At 39.3% G+C, this 26,363-nt stretch overlaps 5 protein-coding genes across 9 annotated transcripts in view; 3 read left to right on the forward strand and 2 right to left on the reverse strand.

The window, feature by feature from the left end:
- The first annotated feature begins 1,556 nt into the window (after window positions 1–1,556).
- Window positions 1,557–8,585, forward strand: egfl6 (EGF-like-domain, multiple 6). The gene is made up of 12 exons (XM_020596559.1): window positions 1,557–1,742; window positions 2,790–2,896; window positions 3,177–3,269; window positions 3,489–3,608; window positions 3,826–3,945; window positions 4,436–4,570; window positions 4,658–4,780; window positions 5,807–6,058; window positions 7,271–7,345; window positions 7,421–7,516; window positions 7,615–7,877; window positions 8,133–8,585. The coding sequence occupies exons 1-12, from the start codon at window positions 1,669–1,671 to the stop codon at window positions 8,238–8,240; spliced, it is 1,566 nt and encodes a 521-aa protein (XP_020452215.1). The 5' UTR covers window positions 1,557–1,668; the 3' UTR covers window positions 8,241–8,585.
- A 1,462-nt stretch (window positions 8,586–10,047) lies between these two features.
- Window positions 10,048–11,731, forward strand: rab9a (RAB9A, member RAS oncogene family). The gene is made up of 3 exons (XM_020596564.1): window positions 10,048–10,261; window positions 10,537–10,634; window positions 10,774–11,731. The coding sequence occupies exon 3, from the start codon at window positions 10,813–10,815 to the stop codon at window positions 11,419–11,421; it is 609 nt and encodes a 202-aa protein (XP_020452220.1). The 5' UTR covers window positions 10,048–10,261; window positions 10,537–10,634; window positions 10,774–10,812; the 3' UTR covers window positions 11,422–11,731.
- A 1,309-nt stretch (window positions 11,732–13,040) lies between these two features.
- On the reverse strand, window positions 13,041–14,643 carry trappc2 (trafficking protein particle complex subunit 2). 4 transcript variants are annotated; one of them, XM_020596565.1, is made up of 5 exons: window positions 14,538–14,643; window positions 14,161–14,287; window positions 13,893–14,037; window positions 13,392–13,477; window positions 13,041–13,299 (listed from the first exon to the last, which is right to left on the reverse strand). In XM_020596565.1, exons 2-5 carry the CDS (start codon window positions 14,251–14,253, stop codon window positions 13,201–13,203), a joined length of 423 nt encoding a protein of 140 aa, XP_020452221.1. In that variant the 5' UTR covers window positions 14,254–14,287; window positions 14,538–14,643; the 3' UTR covers window positions 13,041–13,200. The 4 variants fall into 4 exon arrangements, with proteins under 4 accessions (XP_020452221.1, XP_020452223.1, XP_020452224.1 ...); XM_020596567.1 differs by having other exon boundaries at window positions 14,161–14,282; window positions 14,538–14,639; XM_020596568.1 differs by having other exon boundaries at window positions 14,161–14,268; window positions 14,538–14,632.
- Window positions 14,644–14,743: 100 nt separating this feature from the next.
- On the forward strand, window positions 14,744–24,955 carry ofd1 (OFD1 centriole and centriolar satellite protein). Its single transcript, XM_020596558.1, has 23 exons — window positions 14,744–14,835; window positions 15,020–15,135; window positions 15,236–15,439; window positions 15,533–15,601; window positions 15,707–15,734; window positions 15,820–15,927; window positions 16,018–16,154; window positions 16,227–16,400; window positions 16,544–16,650; window positions 16,745–16,864; window positions 17,986–18,059; window positions 18,144–18,235; window positions 18,433–18,622; window positions 19,325–19,455; window positions 19,627–19,738; window positions 20,204–20,887; window positions 21,070–21,226; window positions 21,331–21,431; window positions 22,016–22,144; window positions 22,367–22,527; window positions 22,646–22,813; window positions 22,908–22,978; window positions 23,279–24,955. The coding sequence occupies exons 2-23, from the start codon at window positions 15,040–15,042 to the stop codon at window positions 23,322–23,324; spliced, it is 3,159 nt and encodes a 1,052-aa protein (XP_020452214.1). The 5' UTR covers window positions 14,744–14,835; window positions 15,020–15,039; the 3' UTR covers window positions 23,325–24,955.
- Window positions 24,438–26,363, reverse strand: part of gpm6bb (glycoprotein M6Bb) — a 29,320-nt gene continuing 27,394 nt past the window's right edge. For both annotated transcript variants that reach the window (XM_020596561.1, XM_020596560.1), the window contains exon 7: window positions 24,438–25,527. In XM_020596561.1, coding sequence (XP_020452217.1) covers window positions 25,378–25,527 — 150 coding nt within the window. In that variant the 3' untranslated portion in view covers window positions 24,438–25,377. The remainder of the gene's footprint in view (window positions 25,528–26,363) is intronic.

A 26,363-nucleotide genomic window follows, 5' to 3' on the forward strand; every position in this document is an offset into this window, starting at 1 on the left:
GACCCACATGCTTGAGATGTCAGTTATATAGGGTCAGGTTGCAGACTAGAAATAGGATGTGTGTTTTGTGTGTGTGTGTGTGTGTGTGTGTGTGTGTGTTATTCTGGAGCATATAGCTCTTCCTAGGATTGCCTGCAGCGTTGTTTTGTCAGAATACACCTCTTAACCCTTTAATTGTCATAGAAGAATTCAACATCTTACTCCTAAATCATTTATTGGAGAAGGACACTGCTTGCATAAATCTCTCCTAAAGAATACAATAAAAGCTTTTGACATGACGTTGTTAAAGGTGGGCCTTTTTTTGGAAATCCCCTATTAAAGGATATTATATATTACAGAGCCTCTGCCAACACTGCTGCTGAGCTGTGCATACTTGTGGTAACCACTGCCTGCTTCCAAACAACCTAACCTCCTCTGCCTTCCAAGCATCCTGCTGGATTACCACTTAGGAATTTTTCTATGTGGATTCAGCAATATGAACTAACTGTTTTTATGTACCTTCTGCTATGTTAAGGCATATCTGTGTTACACTGATGTGTTCTGCAGTATTACTAAACTCAAATGTTTATAATTGTTGCAATAAATGGGTGCAACAATGGGACTGTCTTAGATTTGACCTCTCACTGTATAAGCAAAGTAAGATATAACCATCATTTAGCAAGCTGAAACATTTCTGCCTCCTGACATGAATAGTGGATGTCTGGCAAAATAATCACAGACTTGTATTGTTGAGCTCAACTACAGTGTTTAACTGTAGACTTTCTTCTCATCTGAAAACAATTTCCCTTACAGTTTTCAAAGAGGAATACTTAGCTTCTTTTGGCACTGGGTAGACATTTAATGTATAAAAGAAACAGATTTTCAATTCAGGTTAAAAATTAGCTTTTCATCCAAAACATGTGCAATTTCTTTTCCTCAATAAACTCAAACCCCCAAACTCACACAGAAACCCCACCTGCCCATTTCAAAAGCAGACCAGATGTTCAGGCTGACTTTGAAAGCATGAAAGCTCATTAAACTTTTTTATGGCTGAGCTCAGAATTAGCAAGAGTAAGAGAGCAAAGCCATACTGTGCTACCTGTGAGCAAGACATCAAAGAGCACTGCAGCTGCTAATGACAGGCCTGCACATGTCTGAGGTCCAAAATTAGCTGATATAGCTAACTATCCAAAAAATATACAGCACAGGCAGTGAGCAACAAAGGCATGTAAAGCTGTTACTGCAGAAGAGAAACAAAAAGTAGGTAAAACTGTATGATATTTCCTATTGGTGATCCACAAAAAGAGCTGCATGTGGTTCTATATAGGGTTTCAGTGAAGAGAGGAGCACCCCTAAACATAATCCCCACCCCCCCCTTACAAACACACTCCTACCTACAAAAGTCACAACCTATCCCTCAGTGTGCAGTGTCATTTCACAGTGCCAACCCACCTCTGGAATTTCAGAGAGGAAGCAAATTATGGGATACATAGTTCAGCTGTGGCACTGAGGAGAGTAAGAGAGATATTTTTCCCTGGAGGAGACTTTGACTGTGTGCTCTGGAAGTACATGAAAACTTGTCTGAGCATTTTAATGAACGTAAGCCCCTTAGAGGAATAGTTGGGACTCACAGCAACCAAAGTCAGCCCTGTGGGAAAGAAAGCTCTCCAGCTGCCCACGGTCACAGACATGCAGCCGTTTACCTTTCTCTGTGCTTTTTGTCTCTTGATTTGTGTCTGCTCTGGTACTGCAAAAGCCCACAGGTAAGTCACTGAAGTTGAGCATTTGGTGTGTTTCTACCCAGAGTCCTGCAGCAGGTGTAAACTTTACCTGGATATTTGCTCAGCCAAGAGTCAAAAAGATGTTATACTATCATGTCAGATTTCTATGCACTATAAAAAGTATGTAACATTAGAGTGGTTCTGTTTTATTCTCATGTATTTTGTGCTGGATTATGTGCTTTAAATCTTTAAAGGGGAAACTGTTGTTTCAATGGCATGTACACACTAGTGCCTCTGCCAACAGAGGACTGGGACAGTGTGTCTGCTAAATGTGGCACAGCAACTGCTAATAACTGAAGAGCACCTGTTAGAGTTAGGAGCCCCTCTCCTGTGGGCTATTCTGGTTGATTTCTATCGAGTCTCAGATTCCTCCAGTCCCAGTGGAGCCAAGGCTGCTTTGGGATGCTGCCCCTGAGACACCTAAACATCTGGGATATTGAGTTTAGCACTAAGGTGGGAGTTAGGCTGCTCTAAGCTGTGAGGTCACATTTGAATGTATGATTCAGATATTGATTCCCCCAATATTTACTTATTACTTGTTCAGTGGTAAATAGCACCTTGACAGCCTAATCAAATTTACAGGGTAAAAATATACATATGCAATGTAATCTCTCTCTGCGTACTGTAGGTTATTTTGAATGCAGCACTGGCTTCCTGTTAGCAGCTGAGAATAACTATACAGTAAATTCTCATCTGGCTTTAGTAAACAGAGTCAGATGAAAACTGAGATACTAAAAAAAAAGGAAACAGGGTTGTGTGTGAGGTATCAATATGCAGTACAAGAGGTGTCTGATTAGTGCGTTTATCTCCATCTGTACATCACACCAGCTGATTGTGTATGTGTTGGGAACATTGTGTATCTGAATATATTTGAATTTGTAATTACCTAAACCTATGAGTGCTTTGTTGTTGAAATAAATTTTTACTTATTGGTTGAAGGATTTATGTGTTACTCATGGTGGATTATAAATATTGTTATGACAGTAAAATGATAGATTTTACCTTCTGTTCTTAACTTCTTCTAATAAGGCACCACAGACAAGTCCTTACTGGAGACCAGCCAGGTGTGTGTCGCTATGGCAGAAGACTAGAGTGTTGCTATGGCTGGAAGAAAAACAGCAAAGGACAGTGTGAGGGTAAGAACGGTCCAGGCTGATTCAAAGGCTGTTTTGTGATCAATAATAGTTTTTATATAAACATTCACCCACATTTCACATTTGTGTTTTAAGTGACCAAAACATATGTAGAGAAAGGAATATGCAGGGTGCACATGTCTTTTCATGAAAGATATTTTGCTAACCCAGGAAATGAGGAGGAAATGAAACTCTAGACTGAAAACCCTTGTCTGCATAATAGAAATGTGTGGTTTGACTACAGTCCATGATGGCATTTTCTTCACGTTAAATGTTTTACCAGCCCAGTGTGAGCATGGCTGCAAGCATGGAGAATGTGTTGGCCCCAGCAAATGCAAGTGTTTCCCAGGATACACTGGAAAGACATGTAACCAAGGTGAGTATTTGAGGTCAGTGAAAGTTTGGAAAACATGGGTCAAAACAGGATCATCTAATTTCCAGTCACTATCCTGCTTTAAGTGGTTTCTTTTATGTTCTAATTATTAGTCAGTAATCAGTCGTGTTTCAATAATTCCCAAGTCAAAACGTAGATGTTTAACTTTCTGAAAAGAAGGTTTTACAAGTTAGAAAATGAAGGGTGATTCTTTTTTTCTAGATTTGAATGAGTGTGGCCTGAAACCCCGTCCCTGTGAGCATCGCTGCATGAACACATATGGCAGTTACAAGTGCTACTGTCTCAATGGATACACCTTAATGCCTGATGGATCTTGTGCCAGTGAGTCCCATCCTGTTACTATCCAGTTTTTCCTCCCAACTGGGGGATTTGTTGACCTGATTATGTAAAGTGCCCTGAGACAATTGTTGCTAACTGGCACTATACACATAAATTAAACTGAAATGTATTTCAATCTACAGATACCTTAAGTGGCAACACAGAGAGTTACACAGTTGCAAGCTTTGCATATTTGTGTGTTTGTTACCCTTCCGTGTAGATTCCAGGACGTGCTCTCTCGCTCACTGTCAATATGGTTGTGAGGAAGTACAAGGGGAGATTCACTGCCTCTGCCCATCTGCAGGGCTTCAACTGGGGCAAGATGAGAGGAGCTGTGTAGGTGAGCATCCACACTCAGCACAGTGGCACAGTACAATGCAAAAAACATATATTAAATATTATACTAATATGACAGATAATTAGAGACAGGCTAGAGCATGATGTAAGGAGAATGAACATTTTAATAAAACAATAGCTCTAATCTAAATCAAAAATACTTCACAGAGTGAACAGGGATTGACTTTGGATTGGTTTGGGAGTTTTTGCACAGTGGAAAAAGTCTGTAAAGATTCTATTATGTGGCTTTTGTATACTTGGCTTTTAAATCAGCTGGATGCAATTAAGTTACAGTTCTACCCATAAAAATGCTTGGGCTGTGACAGAACCAGTCTGACATATTAATGACTATAGGAGCATTACATTTCATGATTATCATGGATCCAACACACAAAAAATAGAGGTAGGTGTGGTAAAAGTACAGTATGCACAATAGGTGAAAAAACATTACATTTCACACCCTTTAATTCTTCTCCTGTTTTGTTTCCCTTCAGATGTTGATGAATGTGTTACCGGGAAGAATCTCTGTCCATTCAACAGACAATGTGTTAATACCTTTGGCAGCTACTACTGCAAGTGTCAGGATGGTTATGATCTGAAATATGTTGATGGAAAATATGACTGTGTAGGTAAGGTATACAGGTTTATTAAGGGAAAACATTTGTGATCAATCAGTTCTTTTCCTAAAGATACAAACAGACTTTCTCCAATTCCAGACCTCGATGAGTGTGCAGCCAGCACTCACAAGTGCAGTCACCATGCTGTCTGTCTGAACAGTCAAGGATCCTACAAGTGCAGGTGCAAGTCTGGCTTCAGAGGCAATGGCGTTGAATGCTCTGGTGAGATCCATGATTTACTACACTGAAATATGAATGAATGAATTTTAGGAGTGCCTTAAAAAAATAAAGCAATTCACAATAAATTTTAAAAAACTCACATGTCAGGCTTTTCCCAGATGTGAGTAGTCAGTCATTTAGCTCGGAAACTATTTTACAGCCATGTTCTTTTGGACATCTCATCGGTTAACAACAGTACTGCCAAGGCCCGTTTCCTGCTTTTAAACTCCAGTCCCCTTCACAGATCAGAGTAAGACAGAGTCACAGATTGAAAACACACCTGTGTAAATATGTCACTGTACGGTAGGCAGCCATCTGAAGAAGAATGGGTAAGACAGGTTGTGTTGTATTGTTTGATCCGGACCAAGGTAACAACAGGTGAAACTTCATGTAGACAAATGACATAAAAAAGTATAGGCCGGGGGTTTCAGTGTAAATGAAGATGCCTTTATTTTTATATATTTTTTTAGCCAAGCCGTTTTATCAGAGGTCGTGGGATGGCGACAAAGGCAGTGCAGATGATTTCCTCAATGGTGAGACTGTGTGGAATCCATTGTTTGCTGCCTGGCCTGTCACCCCTTTCATCCTCTTCTCTTGTCTACTTTTAAGATCACCTCTCCTGACCCTTTCCCTTGCTCACATCTGGATATGTTCTATGTTCACAGTGAAAACAGCTTGATATGAGACCTGGAATCCTCAGCATGGCCCTTGATATGCAGAACTAAAAGTAATCAAAAGTTTGCACATTTATGTTTAAGTTACAGGCAAGGAATGTTACTGTCATGCTTCATCTGCATGGAGCAGGAGATGCCTGTTACCTTAGCATGTTCATTTCCTATAGTACTGCTCCAAAAGCATAGTATTTTAGCCATGAACTGGTAGCTAACTGCAAAAAGGTGATTAACACGAATAGCAGCTGCAAAATACATGGCAACAAACAAGAAACACATCTGCGTCCTGGAAACATAACGTATTTCCCAGTCATGATTGCAAAACCACTTCTAATCTGACTCCTCTTCCTGTCTGCAGCCATCCCAGACTCCCAAGTTGGGCCCAGGATTCTGGGAGGTCATCTGGATAACGAGGATATTAAAAACGTTATCACTGAACCAGTTACAACACCACCTCCTAAGATCCACCAGCAGCCTTTTGACTACGATGAAGAGGTCTACACTGGCACCCAGACTAAGGCGAGACCAGAAGATGGGTTTCCAGGGGAAGAGGAGGATGAGGAAGAGGAAGTAGAAGACAACCAGCTCAATCCAAGAGGAGATGTTTTCAGTGAGTGTCATTTCATTTGGCTACCTTACAATAAATCTTTTTCTAGTAGTCTTATCTGAGTGGTCTGCAAAGCATTAACCATACAAAAGATTTTGCTCTTGTGTCTACACAGCATCTGAACACAATCACTGGATTTTCAGGAGGAAGCTGAAATAAATATAAAATAGTAGTTCTTGGGGCTTAAAAGGGGCTTGTTGACCTCAATATCTAAATGACTTTTCTTGGAAGGTGTGATGTTACAAACAGTGAAGAATTTTCAGTATTTGTTGTACTTAAATATGACTCTTGCTGAGACACATTGAATCTGATTTGTCATGTCATGCATTGTCACTGTCCTGCTGTAACATCCTTTAGCACTGTAAAAAAAATAATCTATACACATTCTGGCAACATCTTCAGACACTTTCATCAGATAAAGAAAAAGAATAGTGGGTAGTGTGGTCATGCAGCAGTACACCATCTCACTGACAAACCCCATAAATGAGGTTTGCTTTCACCACTAATCTTTATGGAAACACCCAAGTCTGTGTAAGATCTCAGAGAGCAAGAGGAGACAGGCCCCAAGACACCCATCACCTCCAGGGAGGAATTTTACTCTGTTGGCATGTGACAGCCCAGGGATACAACTCATCCTGGGTGTGCTTCCAATCTACTCAAAAGGGGATGGGGGAAGGGGACAAAGCCTCCGAGCCTTTTATTATGTTTTCCCTAAAACAGATGTTGCGCAGACAGACTTGACCTGTAGGAAAGTCTTTCATCAACATTCTAGACCTCTCTAATACTAGCCTGCTTTGGTTGAGCAGGTTAAAGAACCCCAGCTGTCACTCATCTAGCTGCCTAAGGCTGCTTCCCGTGAGGGTGATTTGCTGCAAGAGCTTTAAAATGCCTAAGGGACTGTATCCTTAAGATGCTTCATTTCGATACACAAGTGACAGCAGGACAGATCAACACCTGTTGGTTAAAACTCTTTTCTTGGTTTTGTTTCATCATGTTACATCATTTTGGAATGTTATTTTAAGGTCACATATTTTCTTAGGAATTCATATGGAAAAGAAAAAAGTTCTACTGTATGTCACATTTTTGTGAGTGTAAACCTGATATTTTTTTGTCTGCGTGTATAATTTGTAGATAAGGACGTTTATCTTTTTTTTTTTTTTTAAAGAAGTAGCTCGGTAAAAACTGATGTATTCACACTGAGTGTTTCATTCACAGTATCAGAGGACTTTGAATCAGTACTTGGCCCAACCACAGAAATCAAAGAAATCCACATAGCACCAGTTCAAGAAGGTAATCAAATATCAGTTTGTGTGTCATTAGGACTATTTGGATGCCTAATTTGCTAAACTGCTATACTGTCTCCAGAGTTTATCATGGATTGCAACTTTGACCAGGGAGCATGTGAGTGGATCCAAGACAAAGCTGATGATATGGACTGGAGTGTAGTCTACCATGATAACGGTAACAAAAATATTAATATGTAGCAAAGTACATTTATTTCACATATTAGATGAGATGCATTTAGATACAGTTACTTATAAGTGCTAAAATTCCCTCAGGTGCTGAGTATTACATGGCCATGAGTGGGCTCCTAGGTGAGCAGGAGGATGTGGCCAGGTTGAAGCTGCTTCTTAATGACCGGGCCCAGCAAGGCAGCTTCTGCCTCACCTTCAACTACCGTGTGGTGGGCCATAATGTGGGCACACTAAAGGTGCTGCTTGATAACAATGTTTACCCAGTATGGGAGCAGAGTCAAAGCAGAGGCCAGGGCTGGCAGAGAGAGCTCCTCACTGTGGCCTGGAAAGACAAGGCCCCAGAATCGGTGAATGTTTTTTTCATTTTCTCATTGGATGCATGGTTGTCAAACCAACGCAGTAAGTGCCAATGACAATACTAACTGTGATAATAACTGTACCAGCTAATAGAGACTGTATAGCATAGATGTTGTATCAGTCTATGTGGTGCTCTACAATGTTAATTTGGTTCACAGTAAATTTGAAAGACAACCTCCATATTGTTCACATATTACTGAAATCTACAAACTAAAAATGTAACGGTATCATTATATGTTTTGCAGATTATCTTTGAAGCTCAGCGTGGGACAGGTATTGGAGGACAGATCGGGCTGGATAATGTTGTATTGACCTCAGGACCCTGTCAAGAGGATGCCAGTCCAATCTTTTAGGACTCTCCACCTTGGATCAACAATTTGAAAATCTCTTCTATATGACTCATGTCAAGTACTCCTCTTTGCTGTCGATGTTATGGTCTCATACTGGTGGAGTTTCTCAGTGCTCTTTAGCCACAGGATGTCCACATAAAAATACAGACACATGGTCTTAAGGGGAGACTAATGTGCATGCATTTTTACTTTATCATCATGCTGCTACATCAATACATCCTGCAACAGTCTCTACTGTGATTTTCAAAATAGTCTTTTATGATACAAATAACTCAGGTATCAGGAAAAGGTGGAAATGCTAACTTTGTTAGTTATGTTTTACAGTATTGTGCTTAGTTCTTTGTTATGTATGTGATAGCTGAAGTTAATTGAAATTAATCTATGACATGTAATGTGAATTTTTAGGTGAATTAAATTTGAAATATAAGCTTAGATCAATAACTTTATTGAAGGCCATTTAGTTTAAATGACGAAAACATCAGTGTGTAACTGCTGTACATTTTGCTTTCATATTATATTGTACCAGTACATTAAATCTGTTTTTTTCTAAATTTCTCTACAATTCATGTTCTTTTCTTCACTCATTGTATGACTTTACATTTGGCTGTCACCATGGAATTCTGCAAACTGAACTGAAATCCATTATGATAATGGGAAGTGAATTAGTGTTACAGGGCGCACAGAGATGATAGTGATGTTTTGTTTGCAAACTATTCAGATGACCTCTGTATCACTATTATGTATTATATTTTAATAATTATAAACCACCCACCCTGCTCTACCACTTAAAGTACCTCCAAGGAGCCACTACAACCAGTGAAATGTCATTTTTTCCTTGACAAAAAGTACTTATCTTGATACTGAATGGGATTTTCTGCTTCAGATTACCTTTATTTCCCTCTTCTGAGTTGTGTTTTAAATATTACCTATCAAGAAACTTGGTACCAGTTTCAGTATGTCTAAAATGCCAGTATATCCATAAAATATCCATAAAATTGCGGTATTTTTCAAAAAGTGATTACAATTAATACCTCGTTAGTAAATTGGATTTTCTGCCTTAGATTATGTTGATATCACCCTTGGGGGTAATATTATAAAGATTATGAACCATCCAGCCTGCCTTACCTTAGTTTATCTAACTGCAAAGGCCCAGTATAACTAATAAAATGCAGTTTTCCTCCTGCCAAAGGCAATTACAGTTAATACTTTGTCACTGACTATAGGCCCAGGTGTACGGAAGAGTATTAGGGCCACTGCATAAATTTTTTTTAATTAGGGCCACTGCATAATTTTTTTTTTTAATTTCAAAATTCTGACTTTATTCTCATATTTCTGACTTTAAACTCAGAGTTTAAAGTCAGAAGTCTGAGAATAAAGTCAGAATTTTAAAAAAAAATTTTATGCAGTGGCCCTAATACTCTTCCGTACAGGTGTGATGAGACGGTGGCTCTGATACCACCTGAAAAACTGTCGCTCTCTGGTGGTGGTGCATGAGTAATACAATTGACTAATAAACAATAAGCTAAAGGCTGACGTTAGATTCCAAAACAAGGGAGAAGATTCTGGAGTACATGAAAAACGTTTCCCCGTCAAAATGTTTCCCTATCTGTGCTACCCCCGAGTTTTGGGATCTAACGTTTGTTCTTAAGTTTAAACAAAGTCTCGCTGAGTTTGAATGTAGGCCTTTTTTCAAGCAGAATGGTATAGTGTGTAATTGGTTAACAATTTTTATATCAATATTAATATACGTATAAGGTGTAAGGACCTAAATCCAGCCTAAAACGTCACCGCATCGTTGGTTGATTGTTTCTGTTTAACATGATCACATGATCAGAGGCTGTCCTTCTTTGTATCGCTAGCTTGTTAGCAGCTAGCTGCAGTAGTTCAGCTAGAATCGGGTCGACCTGATGTTAGCTGTAGTCGCGCTGAAGAGAAAAGCTGTCATACGTATTTATTAATATCATTTCAGTTATTTCGTGTTTTATTGTTCGTTGGCTCTGCAGCTTCCTGGTCCAAATTAAGAGGTAGGTTATTAGCTATCTGCCCCGTAAGTAAGTTAACGCTAAACCGGACAAAGCATTAACGTTAAGTACAGCTGTTCCCTTGTTTTCATGTTAGACTAGCTTGGCTAGTACTCAGCTATCTCATAGGCATATATTTCAGATTGTATTTGCTTGCATGGTAGCATGTTCTTTTAATAACATATATGTTTTATACCCCCAACTAACTGCCATACGCCATATAGCTGCTGTCCCGGGCCATATGTAATCAGGAAACTGGTTGCTTACCTCTGTTACAGCTGGCTGAACGCTACCTAAACTAATGAGTATGTGACCAAGGACCGAGGTTTACAGCGTACGATCTGGACCACTAGACAAGGCCAAAGTTAATCAGGGGGTGAGACAAAATTCACATATCCACATAAATTGTATTCCTAGAGTAAAATGTAAAGTGGTATTTAGGTTCAACCTTTCTCCGAAACCAATATTGGTGTGCAAGTAATAAAAATATTCTGCACATTGCATCTCTCCATTAGGTAAATTTATTTTAAAGTGGTCATCAGGAGTTAATAGCTATGACAATGAAGACATCCCTGCTGAAAGTCATTCTTCTGGGTGATGGCGGTGTAGGAAAAAGCTCCATCATGAATCGTTATGTCACCAACAAGTTTGATGCACAGCTTTTCCATACCATCGGTGTTGAGTTCCTCAATAAGGATCTGGAGGTAGATGGCCGCCAGGTTACCCTACAGATCTGGGACACTGCTGGCCAAGAGCGCTTTCGCAGTCTGAGGACTCCATTCTATCGTGGCTCTGACTGCTGCCTGCTCACCTTCAGTGTGGATGACAACCAGAGTTTTCTCAACCTGGGCAACTGGAAGAAGGAGTTCATCTACTATGCAGATGTCAAAGAGCCAGAGAAGTTCCCATTCGTAATCTTGGGCAACAAACTGGATGTGGTAGAGAGACAAGTGTCTACTGAAGAGGCTCAGCAATGGTGCCAGGAGAATGGTGACTACCCATATTATGAGACCAGTGCCAAGGATGCCATCAATGTAGCAGTGGCCTTTGAGGAAGCAGTCCGCAGAGTGTTGGCAATAGATGAAAGAACAGACCACTTCATCCCCACAGACACAGTCAAGCTCCACAGAAAGCCTCGCTCTGCTGCCACTTGTTGTTCATAGCATCCAGAATTTATCGCTAGCATTAATTTCCTGTTAAAACTTGTTTGATGAGACTGTAGATGTACAATGCTGTAGTAATACCTTATTTAAACAAATTATGCTACTGGTTTTGCAATTTGACATACTGTTTAGGTTTGGATCATGTTGATAGCTGGACTTGTGTTTAAAGAGAGATGAAACACTAAATTCATCCCAGTCTCACTGCAAATAAACATGAATGCACTGAATTATTGACTCGGAAAAAGACACAATATTTTGTTGTTTCCCCTCTGTGAACCCCACCTGTTGTTCTGACACAGCCTGTGGGGAACTAAATATATGTCAGACAATATACAGTGCCCAGCCGCTTTAATAGTCACACCTATACAATTCTATGCAATTCAGTGCAACACTTCAGCCTTAACATTTGTGTTTATGAAGCTCAAAATGTCAGTTTTTGGTGAAATTGTCAAATGTATAAATTCAACTATATGTTTATTATTGAGGTCATAGTTAAAGACGGTGTTGTACTGGACTACATTATATTCAGAGGCGTTCCTAATATTCTGATCCTCATCTATCTGGCTGGGGAGAACAAAAATATAGAGATGCCTCTAAGTTGTACAGGTGTATCTAATGAAGTGGCCATAGAGTGTATTTCAGTAGTTTCACTTTCTTCTCAATTGGTTAAATGATCAGTTCTATCATGACAGCAAATTATGTGACCTAATGTGTACTGTCTTGGTAGTGCACTTATAGGGATCCTTAACATCTCTCCAGAATTTGATAATGCAGATACTGTGATGACCTATACATTTAATTTTTAACAAACTGCAAAATGAAAATAATTTATATAACCCAATAACATTGTTTCTAGGAATTATAAAGTAGGTGAGGCTCTACTTTGTGTAACTAACAAATTAAGGCTTGTGATTGTTGCACTTTAGGTCGTGTTTGTGTGACATTCTGCTACATGCTGGAAGCACTAAGGGACAACCTCCCTAAGAGAAGACAAATATTAAAGTAAAGTTAAGGAGCATGGTGGTTTATTTATGTTTCTGTAAGTTTTTATATTTTATAAACTTTTAGTTTAAAAAGTTGAATCAGACTATAATACTTGAAGAAAATGAAATATTGGTCATAAGTGAGTAAACTTTGTTCCTCCATATTTTGATTTTGATCTTTAAAGTACTCATTTATGATTACAGCTTCAAGTCTTTTCCCACAACTTAGTAATAAAATTGGCAAACCATTAATTTACATTGTTTCTCATTCAAATATAATTTTTAAGTTGCACTACTCATATGCCAAACAAATAAACTCCATTGACTATTGTCACTTGAAGCATGTTTTGTACCATGAAAATTGGTTTATTGTCCCAAAGTTTGAACTGAATAATTGCACAATTCTGTTGTGCTTTCGATGCACTGCAACGATATAACACCTAAACCAGGAGGTAACACAAAGAACCTAACTTAACAAGGAACAATATTGTGGCTATTAATCTAAATGTTCTATCCATTATTGGTCAAGCATTCTAGAAATAAGATGACAGTTTTTAGCCCTGAAGTGTTCATAATCAGCATACAGTATCCATACCCACAGTGACCTGCACAAAAGAAAAATTATTAAAAACTGGATCAGGCAAGAAAATGCTTTATAGAAACATATAAGACTTTTATGCTGGATACATTATACACTTGTCAAACAGGAAAAGACAGGTGTCAATTGTATTAAGTGTGCGTATATATATACAACAAGCAGACAAGATGCATTCGCATCCCTGTCTGTGTGAAGTGATTAACTCAGGAGATGTTTCTTTCCAAGAAACTGGACTTTCCTCTCAAACGCTGTCGAGCGGATTGGTGCATTTATTTCATAGAATGGATTCATTGCAAACTGCAAAACAAAAAAGACAAAATGCTCAAGAACAGACAGAACTAATGTTGCCTTCAGCTAAGTTTTTTGTAATCATGTATAAAACAACTTACCTTTATGTATAAATCATATACATCATTAAAAAAGTTTTTGATTCCATCTTCTTGTCGAACATCATGCAACATGATGAATCTTATATGTATGGCAAATAATTAAAGAAAGTAAAGTCATGCCAGTATATTCCCTGAACAGAATGACACAATGTGACTAATATTATAATTAATAATAATAATAAAATGCAAACTAACAAATCAGATAATGGCAGTAGGGCTACAACTAAATATTTTCATGATCCATGAACTGTGTCATGTTTATCCTATTCTGTAATCAATAAAATGTCAAAAGAAAAATGAAGAATGTCCATCATAATTTCCAAGAACCTAAAGTGGCATCTTAAAAATGCCTTTTATTGATCCAACAGTCCACAACTCAAACATATTTCATATATAAGGTTATAGAACAGACAAAAATTATGCAATGCTCACTTACTGTGCGCAATTAATACAACTGTAAGGAATAAAAACACACAATCAAAAGGAGTTGATAAAGGATATGTCCTGCAGTGACAAATGCAGAAACAAACCACTCGTTGAACTTGTCCACAGTTTTTAAGTACATACTGTTGGACAGCCACATGTTTTCATCCACCAAATCCAGGGCTGCATGTGCAATGAACTGATTCAAGTGACGATGATCATCCTGTGATCAACGGAAGAATTGTGATAAATTATGTTACTGTGTTATGTAGAGTGTTGTTAATGGTAATGGACACCAAAAGATGTACTGGAATGAATGCTAATGTTATTAATGAAATCACATTACCTTTGATTCGGGTTTCCCAGATGGCAAGAACTCAATCTCAAATACAGGATTGTCGTGATGTCCAACCATGACGAAATAAAAGCTTCCAGACATCGTCTCCTCTTCTTCCTAGCAAAGTCGAACTGTCCTAAAATCAATTCGAATCAAACCAAGCAGGCTAAGCAATGTGATATCTTCCCCAAATCCCTTTCCCAGACGTTTTGTCAGCTAGCAGACTAACGCTAGCCGCAGTGCTCCACAGACGCTTGACGTCGTTTGATTCTTTAAATGATTCTTGTGAGACAAAGTAAAGACAATACAAATAGAAATATTATGAGAATGTAGTGTAAGCACAACATGGACAGCTTATTAATAAAATACAAAAGACTTCTGTTTACCTTTTAATTTCACTTCCTGGCGAACAGCTGCAACAGTCACATAAAGATGACGTCATACTCAAGTAGCCAAAGACATTTATCAGTTATTTGTTTCAAAACTGTTTAACGACGATGGTTTTTGCTTCGCGTTATATAAGTCATTACTGAATTAAGTGATATGACAAATTATCGAACAATGAATAATTTTCTTCAACGTCATAACCCTGCGCCTGCCCGGAACAAAATTTCCGTTGACGATTTAAATGTTCGTGACACACCTCCTTGAAAGGGACGTCGAGACGCTTTGGTCGTTAAGCTGGTAATTAGTGAAATTATTGTTTTTATTATTATTATTATTATTATATATCTCGTGTCTGTTGTATCAGGTGTTAAACATAGAGCGATAACAGTCTAACATCAGGTAGGAATACTTTAACAGTGGCTGAAAACAGGACTTCTATATGTCAGTTTTACTACGCTGCTGTCTGTTTCTCTTGTGCCAGAACTTGCAAGCACTGCGGCTATGTCCTCGGCCAAGGAAGACACGTTATCCCCAGACGAGTTGAGGAAAAGACTCTATCAAACTTTTAAACGTAAAGGAGTGCTTGATACACTCAAAGTAAGTCATACTAATAACTTTACTGTTGGTTGTTGTAGCCGAAGTCTGCTCTATCTAAGCTTGTTCCGAATTGTCTTTTCTTTCTTCTGATCTGATTCAGACACACCTGCGGAATCAGCTCATTCAGGAATTAAAACATCCACCCATAGCTGGAAGTGAACCAGTTCCCAGGCCAGTGCCTGCGAAATTTGAACCCCTATTAGTCTCAGCCTGTAACAGCATAGTGGCTGACCATCTCCGCACCTCCGGCTATGAGTACACCCTTTCTGTATTCTGTCCTGAGAGTGGTCTATGCAAAGACAAGGTGAGCACAACATCATTCATTTTATTTACTGTAGCTTAAAGTGGGAAGAATATCATTATAAATTAAGGTTTTGCTCTCTGATCATTTTGGCAGGTTTTCACAAAAGAAGATATTCTGTTGCTTCTTAAAATTAACCCTGAATCAGCACTTTCCAGATCCCTGGTAAATAATAAATATATCATTTAACAAGCAGACCATTGTTCTTGAAATAAATAGAAACAAGAAACAAATATCTTTATTAATAATAGCATCATTTTTTTTCCACAGTCTTCAAATGCAGGGAGCAATGATAAAGGTATGGCACAGTATTCAGTTAAAAAAAAAAAAACAACCTGCCCCCTAATCCTGTCCTTGAAATATATTTTATCTTTATCTGTCAGGGTTCTTGATCAGCCTTCTGACACAGCTAACACACCATTATACTCAAGGTTTCTGCCATGATGCTGCAACTCAGACAACCAGCATAGCAGGCTTTGGGGAATCTCTTGGTATGGAAGATTGGTGTCTTAAATTGTATTCCACACACATGCATTTTAATGCACATTGTAATGTTTTCTTTTTCTTTCTTCTGTGCACAGTTGAAAAGATGAAAATGATTGATAAGCAATATGAGAATTTCACTTACAGCGGGGACAAATGGTTTTCATTCCAGTCAACACTGGCTGCTTATAGAAAAGAAACTGAAGCACAGATGCAAGAAGAAATGAATACAAAGGTATACATATATTTTTATGTGTGAGTGCTTTGTGGTGATATGGCCTCAGCATTGTGTCTTGTCTCTCTAAAGATGCAGCATTTTAAAGATGCTGAAATTGCCAAGGTGAGGATGGAAGAAAAAGCAAACTTTCATAAAGAAATTGATAAGCTGAAGAAAGAGCTGTATGGGACTTACGAAATGAAGGCAAAGTCATTGATGGACCGGGAGAAAAATGCCATTGATCGGTTACAAAAGCAACAAGAGGTAGATCGCTGCTTTTATGATGTTGTGTTTCTTTCACTTGACCTAAACCTTTAGCGAAGTGAAGTGATGGCGGGCACTCGGTGTTGGCATAATTTCCAACTGCTTAAATCAAAGACTGTATAATGTATTTCTTTTTTTGCTAGATTGAAGAAAAAAATGTGTATATACAGAGGCAATCGTTGCTGAAAGAAATTGAAGCACTGCGGAATAGGGACAGTGAGCTGAGGATGAGAATGGAGGCTTTTGAAAAGTAAGAGCTTTATTCCATCAGTGTTAAAAGTGCTGTGCTTTCTCACTGCGACCCCCAGTACATAGAGAATGCTACTGTGTTTGTGTGATGACAGGACTTGTCAGATTCATGAGGAGAAGGTCAGGACCACTGAAGATCTCCTGAGGAGGAGAGAACTGGCTGTGAAGACAATAGAGGACACATACGACCAAAGGCTGAAGAATGAACTTTCCAGGTATTTTTACGTTGGAGTCTTGTTTTGCAGAGTATCATTTGATATTTTCGATCTATTCTGCTAGGTCATGTTGCCTCTCAAATTTAGACTGTGTATCTTATTTAGTGAGATCTTCGTTATGTGACCACAGGCTAAAGAAAAAACTGTCTCCTGTGTGTGCTGTGTACATTATAAAGCTAAAGGTCACTGAACTGAGTCTGAGAAATAATTCATTAAGTTGTTCTTGGTGAAAAACATTTAGTAAAAATGCTTGAAAGTGGTACTGACACTACATATACTCTTGGTGCCTATTAGGCTCCATAATGTGCAAGCATATAACATTTCTTCTGGTTGCTGAAAAGAGAATGTCTGTGTTAACATTAAAGGATAAGGCTGGTCATTTTCTGTTTTAATGGTATTTTCGAGACTCCCCATACAGAGACTAAAGCCAACAATGAGTTGCCTCTACTCACTGTTAATGTCTATCAGTTTGTCAGCCCTGGATTATCTTATTCATCTGTGCCATAGACCTCCATCGTTGTTTAAAAATAATTAAAAACACATCTGGAAACACCCTGCTGCACTGTGGGATGTCTCCTCATTATGAAACACAAGACCTGAATACTTGTTAAGAATTTCCAGAGATCTTCTGCATGGGCCCTTTACTCTTGTTTACTTCAGATGCTGTAAAAATTATGGCCGTTCGGAGCGTTTGGGGCAACATTTAAACAAATATTTGGGTCTTGTGTTTTGTAATGAGGAAATATATGTCACCCAGTGCAGCAGTGTGTTTCCTGATGTATATTAATCTCTGTGTAAGGAGCGTTTAAACTAAAGACTGGCCTTATCATTGAACACAAATGTTTGATTTGTTACTACCTCAGAGCTATGGCAAAGGGAGTCAAAAATGCATCAGATATGAAGTGCTGATTTTGAGATTTGATTGGTTGTCTGTTAGCAGTTATGCTGTAACTGTATGGTAACATACAGTATGTTACCTGATCACTTACATGGCCAAGCTGGTTGGGTTTATTACACTGTATATGTATGTAGCAGGAAAAGGAGCCATTTCTAAGATGTTTTGCACTGATTTCATTTCAGAGCTCTCTTGAATGTTTCCTCTTATGTCTTTATACAATTAGATATCAGCTTGAGCTGAAAGAGGAATTTATCAAGAGAACAGAAAAACTAACTGACAGTGAGAACAGAAACAAAGGTGAGTATTTAAATGGATGGAGGTTTACTGACTACCTTGCTGCTGCCTTAGATCATGTATTACATGCTTTCTTTTCGCTCTCAGTGGAAACTGCTCGTATTCAAAAGGAGTCTGCGCTAATTAACGCCAAACTAGAGGAGCACAGTAGAGCATGTTCAGAGCTGAGACGTCTGCAGGTAAACATCACCCCAGTCATTCACCAGATTTAAGTTCACCCCCTGCAGCACCGGCCATAATTTTTCAGTCCTACTTAATACTGAACACGTGCAAAACGTTCGGTCATTCAGTGCGATGTGGCTCTGTAATCATTGTGTCATACACAATATAATTGAATAATTCAGTCTGCGGCTTTCTCACTTCTGTTGTTGTCCAGGTTGAGCTAGACACAGCACAGCAGCAGATTTCCCTCCTGACTCAGCAGAATGAGCTGTTAAGAGAGAGACTGGAGAACATGAGTAATTATACTAGCCTGAAAAGGGAGAAAGCAGAACTGCAGGGGCAGCTGCAGCTGCTGAAGACACAGCTTGAGGAGGCCCAAGAGGAGAACCGGCTTCTCCATGCAGGTGAGGAGCAGCTGCTGTTCCCAACTGCCTCCCAAGTTTCATAGCATGCTGTAGCTTCTCTATCCACTTTACTGTGAGAATAATAGAATAAAGGTTTTCTGTTTGTAATAATGTACAACTGATTCATTTGTGGCTCTGAAATTTAATGTCTGGGAGTCGTTGCTTATAATGTGTAAACTTAGAATATCAGTGCTTCACAGTATTTGTAGCCTTTTGTTTCATAAATGTGATGAATCTGGTCCCTGTGTTGTGTTCACGGCAGATGAGTCTGGGCTCATTGTGAGTTGAGGGAGATGCAGTGTACTGTGACGCATTCATGCTAGTCTGTCCCACTGCTTCTGGCCAGTGTGGAGCCTCTGTGCAGTGTTTATAGCCTTGCAGACTCTTCCAAAGAAAAGAAGGATGTGAAGGGGAGCAGAGATAGACGCCTCCATTAACCCATGGCAGAAAACTTTAAATTTTACCTCTCTGTAGGGGATTGTTGGAACTGCAGTAGGGGAGCAGCAGGCTTCTCATCACTAACACAAGGCCGCAACAGTCAAAGCTATGTACACAAACAATTTAAAATGGCCTGTCAAAACAGAACTACTTCTCCATCTCCAGATCCTTTTTCATCACATAGTTTTCCCATTTAAATAGATGATGCATTCAATGATGAGCTGTTCTTTTAGATCGTTTGGACTCTGCTAACCTGCCTTTCAGATTTGGCCAAGCCATCCAAAGAGCAGTTGGCCTTGCAGATGGAGCTTCGGAGGCTGCAGGGCGCTCAACGACTAGATCGGGAAGAGTTTGACACACAGCAACAGGTGCTGCAGGCACAGCTCCAGCGTGAGGTCAGCTGAGTGTGGGGAAACTAAGTGGCCAATTTTTTTGTCATGCATGTTTTGTCCTACCTTGTAGAGTCTCTTAAGTAATTTGGATTTTGTCATTAAATGTGGATTTCCAGTTACTTGTTTGCGTTAATGGTTAGTTTTGTGTGATGTTCTATGATCTGTTTTCTGCAGGCGGAGCGATGTGTTCAGCTCAAGGCTCAGCTGATGGAGTGTGAAGAGAGGTCACAGTGGATGGCTAACCATGTTGAGAACATCAAGATGCAGCTTCATCAAACTCAACAAGGTACCACGTGACGGGGCATGCATGTTCGCCACATCCTAGTGTGACTTGAATCATGTTCTCTATCCAGTTATGTATCTTAGTCAGTAATACATAACCTTATTCCTGCTTCTCAAAAGCTCTTTCTTTCTCTCTTGGATCATGTTATTGTTTTCATGTTATTAAATCTTATAAAAGAGAAAGTATTTGACCAATTTTAATGGCCTCAAACATGGTCTCTTAGTGTGTTTAGTATAAGAGAAATGTCAGTTAAAATAAGAAGGAAAGCCTTATTACAGTCATAGCAACTGGAGTTTCTGTGGTAATGCATGCAGATTTCTTAGAAATTAGTTTAGCAAACCTTGTCCTCAGATCTGTGATCTTTTATGGTGGTTGGTTTTCTATATTAGTGCTCAACTTTTCCTCTTGTTTGCTTTTCCTTCTCTCTCTTTTTGTCTTTCTTATGTGTGATCCATGGGATCATGGTAGCACTTGAAAATGAAGTGCTGCGTAACCCCAAGCCCTCTCTTGTTGATCGCTCAGTGCTGGAGCTTGGTGCTGACAAGCTGGTTCCCCCTGACATCTATGTGGACAGACCTCTGCTGAGGGCCAGGGTGGGTTATGATGATGTTTGTGAAACAGGTGGGCCATTGCAAGGACACAGGTCACCTTGGGACCCAGACTCTGACATGGAGCTGGTGTCTGAAGCCAAGGCTCGGATCCAGGAGCTGCAGAAAGAGGCTGAAACCTTGGAGGAGGCCTACAGGAACTACCAGCAGAGGGCAGTGCATTCCACCATCTCACACATGCTGCCCCCAAGATCTCTTTCCCAGCAGCAAGCACATCCTTCACATCACCCTGACTCCCCTTTAAGAAAAAAAGTCCCTCATCGTTCACACAAACCAAAGGTCTCCCACAAACAGCTCTCTCCCCAGACCACCCAATCTCATTCCTATGACACCAGAGACACCTTAGCACCTGCACAACCAAGAGTGACCTTCTCAGAAGACCACAGCCAACCCCAATCCACAGTTTTCACTGACCATAGTCTCCATTCATTGACTGAACCTTTGCTTCTGAGACCTCAGGATGAAAGTTCTGCTACATCCAAAACTCTGTCCTCCACACCACACTCTTCCTCAAGGAAAAAGCTTCAGAGAGAGATGGAAAAAGGTACCTTCAAAAATGCATTATCCGATGAAAATACTTCAGAGATTAGGTGCACCAACCCCTTTTACCTGTCAAGAAATAAACACTAAAATAGTTTCATGTTGTCAGTGCTCATACTTCACCTATAACTCGTGCTCTATTGTTACAGAATATATCATCTAATATAAAGCCTTTGCCTCTCATAGAACCAGTGGGGTCTCCTGTAGCATTCCCAGAAATGTGGTCTGACAGACAGCTCCCTCATCCCCCCCATGAGGAGATGGTGACCCTGGGTGACTTTTCCCCTGAGCTCAGTCCACCTCGCAGTCCTCAGCTCAAGAGCACAGCACGAGACCCGTCCGGGTACCATCTGGCAGGACTTTGACAAGGACAGTGCAACATTTTTATACACTTTAACACAGAGATGGTGAATACTAATGCCCCCATTTTTATCTTTGTTTCTTCAGTCCACCAAAGATACAGCATGTCCTCTCCAGCTCAGAGTCTTCCCCACAGCCTGAGAAGATTAGCCTTGATGATCTCACAGGGATTTTGTCGGGCACTCTGGGCAAGTATTTGATGTTTTATTATTTTACTATTTTAAATACACCACATTACAACTAAACTGTGTCATCGTCATAGGATTTTTCACCATTGATTCAGTGCATTGTTTTTGACTGACCTGGGAGATTTTCCTGTTTTGTCTAAACCTGAGACACTTTCACTATATTCTGTATTGAACAGCTGAACTTTACGTACTGCACATTTTCCATTTCTTACTGTTATACATGAGAAGTGCTGGAAAGTGTGATGTGTGACCAGTTTGTGTGTGCCTCATATTTCAAACAAAATTGCTGTAATTTGTTCTCACAGTTTTCATAGTAATGCATTTATGTAATGTGAAGTCTTTTTTCAGTTTTCATTATTATTAATGTAAACCAAATTCCATGAAATGGAAGTATATCCGCTTTGGAGGTTTTTGGATTTTGGAATATGTTTTTAAATGAGTGTGTGACTGGCCTCCAAAGTCCTTTCAGTGGTTCAGCACAATGGTGACGATGAAGGGCAGCTGATTATGTATTCTGTGCTGGTCCCCTGGCTCTGTTGCATTATGGTGGAGCATAAAAGATCTCTTTGTGCGTCTCCCTCCAGAGCCCGGCCACATTCCAGAGCTTCTCCTGGACACTGGCGTCCCTCTCTCCGAGGAGGCCCCTGACAACCCCGCTGTCCCCCACCCACAAGACCTCCCAGAAGACCCGATAGACTTGCAGAGCCAGGCGGGTGAGTTCTTAGCCTGTTTCTTACTGACTCATAATCTTGGTTAACCCCAAATGACAAGTGACCTTCTACTGTCGGCATCTACTGATTAGTCAGTCTTAAGGATTTTTCTGTATCTCACCTCATACTGTAGACATAGACTACAAACCAAAATGAAGAGCAGGACTTTACCAATAATTGACAAGATTCTTGTCTCATATCAGTTCATATTTTTTTGTTTTTAAGCCCCACAGACCTCAGGTGAATTTGGTAAGGAAAAGGATGAGGAGTATGAAGAGCAGAGGTGGGAAAGGGAGCGAAAGGAAAGAGAGGAGCAACGGCAAAGGGAGCAAGAGGAAGCCAGAGCGAGGGAACTGCAAGAACTTGAAAAACTAGAGAAAGAGATGGTAATACTTCTCTCGCATCACGCTCTAAGATTCCTTTGTGCAGATCTTTTCATATTTGCATCTACTGCCAAAAGGCAGTTCTATGAAATGAACACTTCAAGTATCTGTGTCTAACTAGCTTTTGCAAGTAGCAGAGCAACCAAGAGAGGAGGAAGAAAAAGAAACAGGGATAAAGAAAGGAGGAGATGAAGAGGCTGGAGATGATGGAAGGAAGTCTGAAGGTGACAATCCATTGGAGAAATATATGAAAATAGTCCTTGAAGCAAGAGAGAAGCAGCAGGCACCAGTGAGTTGCATGCACATTTGTTTGAAGGTATTGCAGAACTTGGCTTTTGTAGCAACTGCCCTGTGTGCTACATTGAGTTTCTTTTTCCCCTCAGATCCCTGGAAGAGTAGAGGAAGGACATACAAGCCCAGAGGCCAGAAGTTTGTCAGAGGAAAAAGAAGAGAGGTACCTTAAAATTGTTGACTAGACCTGACACAATATAGATGACTAGATTTATGATTTGCGAATAAAACAGCTTAGGGTTTTCCAATTCTCAAGCTGCTGTTACTGCAGGAAAGTTTAATAAAAAGATGAGACTACATAATCCTCTTCCAAAAACATTTACATTTATCCTGGTTTCTCATCTCCTTGTCCTTTTGTCATTTGTTCTTTTAATGTCATTATGTTATCTTAAGGATGAGTTAATTGAGAAATACAATTTTCCTGTCCTTTTAAGCTTTGACTGACTTGATTTTGTTTTCCCAGCATTGCAGCATATTCGCAAAAGGATGAAGATGATGATTTCTGGTGAGCTGGTTGTGCCCGAGTGCCATCGTAAACTGATGAGTTTTACAAGCCTTTCTAGTTGTACACTTTTTGACAGTGTGAAGCATGTTTGTTTTTAGATATTGCTATTCAGTGTGTATATTTGACACATTTTAACATTGGTTTAATGTTTGAATAAATTCTTAAGTACTTTTTGGATGTACTGCGCACTATGTAAGATTTTATCATACAAAAGAACACGCCACAAGAGAGAGATGGTTTTTATTTTCATAAAAACAGGCAACAGGCTGGTCGAGTCATGTCATCATAAAGTTTCCAGTCAGACAGGATGCTAGATTGTCATCCTGTTGATTGATAGGTAGCCTTTAATCTTTAGTTTTTGGTTGATTCAACAGCATACCAATACAATATGTACATTTTCCTCATGTACGTTTGTCTTTTACTTCGGCCACTGTAGACCTGTGACTATTAGTCCTGCATAGAACGCTGCAGGTTTGGTGCTACTAGGTTCACAGATACTGTGAAAAACACTGGGCAGAAAGTCACAATGACATTCTTACTTTCACTAAATTTACCATTTAGATTGCCACACAATTTTATAGCTGACTGGTGTTGCAACTAATTCCTATTTGAAAGGTGAATTAAAAGTTACGCATTAGTAATTCACAAGGAAATCCTTGATGGTTAATACAAATATACTATTGGGCAACAAACATAATTCAGATCAGACTTTTGAATTGAATAAAATAACCTAATAAACACCTATAACTAAAAGCAACCTAAGGATTACTGTGTATTCGGTTAGGAGAAAAAAGGAAACGGGCAAAAACTGCCTACTACTGATGTCAGTATGTGTACATGGCACATGACTGTACATCACGTCACTGCATAAACCGTCGTCTTCATGCAACAAAGAAATGTTATCCCTGTAACTCAACTAATAGAAACAAATGATTACATGAGTAATTAGGTCAGCATTGACAGTTGAACATCAAAAAAAGATGCAAATATAGAAAAAACAATTAAGTGGTTTTTGTCAAGCAAAGCACTAAAAATACTGACTTGTAATAAATGTACAGTTCACACCTTCAGCCCCCCCCCATAGTACCAATACACACAGGGCATAGTTAAGTTTGTATCAGGCTTCAATCTTTTAATACACTGTGCAGAATTTACATTAAACTATGAGCTAGAAACTGTTCAGTGCTTCCCTCCCTGGGAAGTTGCCTAAACCAATACATATTCTGTGTGTTTGAGGAATGTTTACAATTAAAATGGGATTTTCAAGCCATAGTGTTACAAGGGAGAAGCGTTGTTCGTTCCACGGGCTCTAATGCACACCTGAGGTAGTGTTAACGTAGGCCATTGAAGTTCTGTGTGACTTAAGTAGTTGTACGATTAAAATTAGAATCTAGAACCAAATAGACACTCAAATTATCACTCGAGCTAGTAATGCAGTGAAATACTTAATGATTCTAACTTTAGAGGGCACATGCAGCCAACTCTTCTGTCACAATGTGGTGCATATTGTATTTGAGCCATTTCCTTACTGTCAAGTCGACCATTATTGGCTGGGTCAGTACAGTGTGACACTAACTGTAAGGTCTTGTGTTGTGTATAATTTGTCTGTATTGTAAATTCAAAAGAAAAGTTTTTTTTTAAAAAAAGTATACATTGTCTTGTTGAAAACCCACTCAAAAGAAAGATACAGCAAATCAAAAGGTTTTGTTATGTGTTAAGAACAGTGCATCCCAAGCTTTGCCAGCATAACTGGCTGTAAAAAGGGCCAGAGAAGATGAAATACTAGAGAATTCAAAACAGTTTTTGCCTCCAGAAAAACAGAAAATGAAAATCTGCGTGAACAAAACTTTGCGTAGCAGTTTCAAAACACTTGGTGAGTTAGTGCAGAAAGCAACACTGATGCATTAGTTGGTTAGGAGCCTGGTTAGCGATGCAGAGTGTCAGTTGGCTGGTTATTTTAGCGGAGTTTTCTTGGTCCAAAGGGGGCCACAGTGTCTGTGTTTTTGTACATGTGCCAGCGTGTGTTTGTGTGAACTTAAGTGCGAGGGATAATATCCTTATGTGTAGGAATTGAGGCATTCCTTCGAACGTGAGGTGATGTCCTGCAGCTCCTGCTCTTCCTTCATTTTGATGTCTTGGTAGGCATGCATTTGACTGGCATCCTTAAGGTAGGCCCAGTTTGCTGAGAGAATCATGAGGAAGTGGATCTGGAAGAGAAGGGTGAGGTGGATGGCCAGTGAGCATGTAAGAGATGCAAAGCAAGCTACAGGAGTCAGAGCTATAGTATGTATATCACAGACCTACACAAAGTTAAGCTTTTAAAAAAAGACTTAACACATAGGGGTGCTGAAAATTACTTAACTGTTACAATTATTGTAACATTACTGTTAGAATCATTACTAATACTGGAGTTATTCTTAATATGCAGAGATGGCATTACTACAGAAGTGAAACTTTGAAGGTGTAAGGATGAGTAGAAGAGAGGAGGAAAGCCAAAAGGCATAGATGCAGGCTTTAAGCAGCTGAAAAATGCCTGAAGTTAGTGCAAAGCGTGAGATACAGCATTTTGTGAAGGTGACCCAGTAATATGTGCATCTCAGTATTTTGCTCCTGTAGGGTTTATAAGAAATAGACCAAGTAGGGATACTTTTGTAAACAAACTGTTTATTTTATATAGAAGGTAAAAGGCTACAGTCTTCAAAAACTTGAGAAAATTAAATATATGAATAATGAAGTATAAGTAGATTGAAGAATCTGAAAAATGTAAGCATGCAGGCTCAGTGTTAAGATAAAAAAAAAAAACATGGCTCTTTAATGGCACTTTTAGAAAGAATAAAGGAAAATGTATGAAAACACTTCATAGCTGAGGCTATATCCTCACCAGCTCTCAAAAAAAAAAAACCCATTTACTCTAAAATGAGAAAAAAAAATTATATATATATATAGTAAATGAAATTAAAGTGAGGCTTAGAGCCTCATGCAGAAGTATACCCTTGGTACTGGCCTAACCCTTCATAGTATGCTGTGCTAGGTAGCTGGAGTT

Source organism: Monopterus albus, unplaced genomic scaffold, assembly GCF_001952655.1.
Source record: "Monopterus albus unplaced genomic scaffold, M_albus_1.0 scaffold30.1, whole genome shotgun sequence".
Taxonomy (NCBI): domain Eukaryota; kingdom Metazoa; phylum Chordata; class Actinopteri; order Synbranchiformes; family Synbranchidae; genus Monopterus; species Monopterus albus.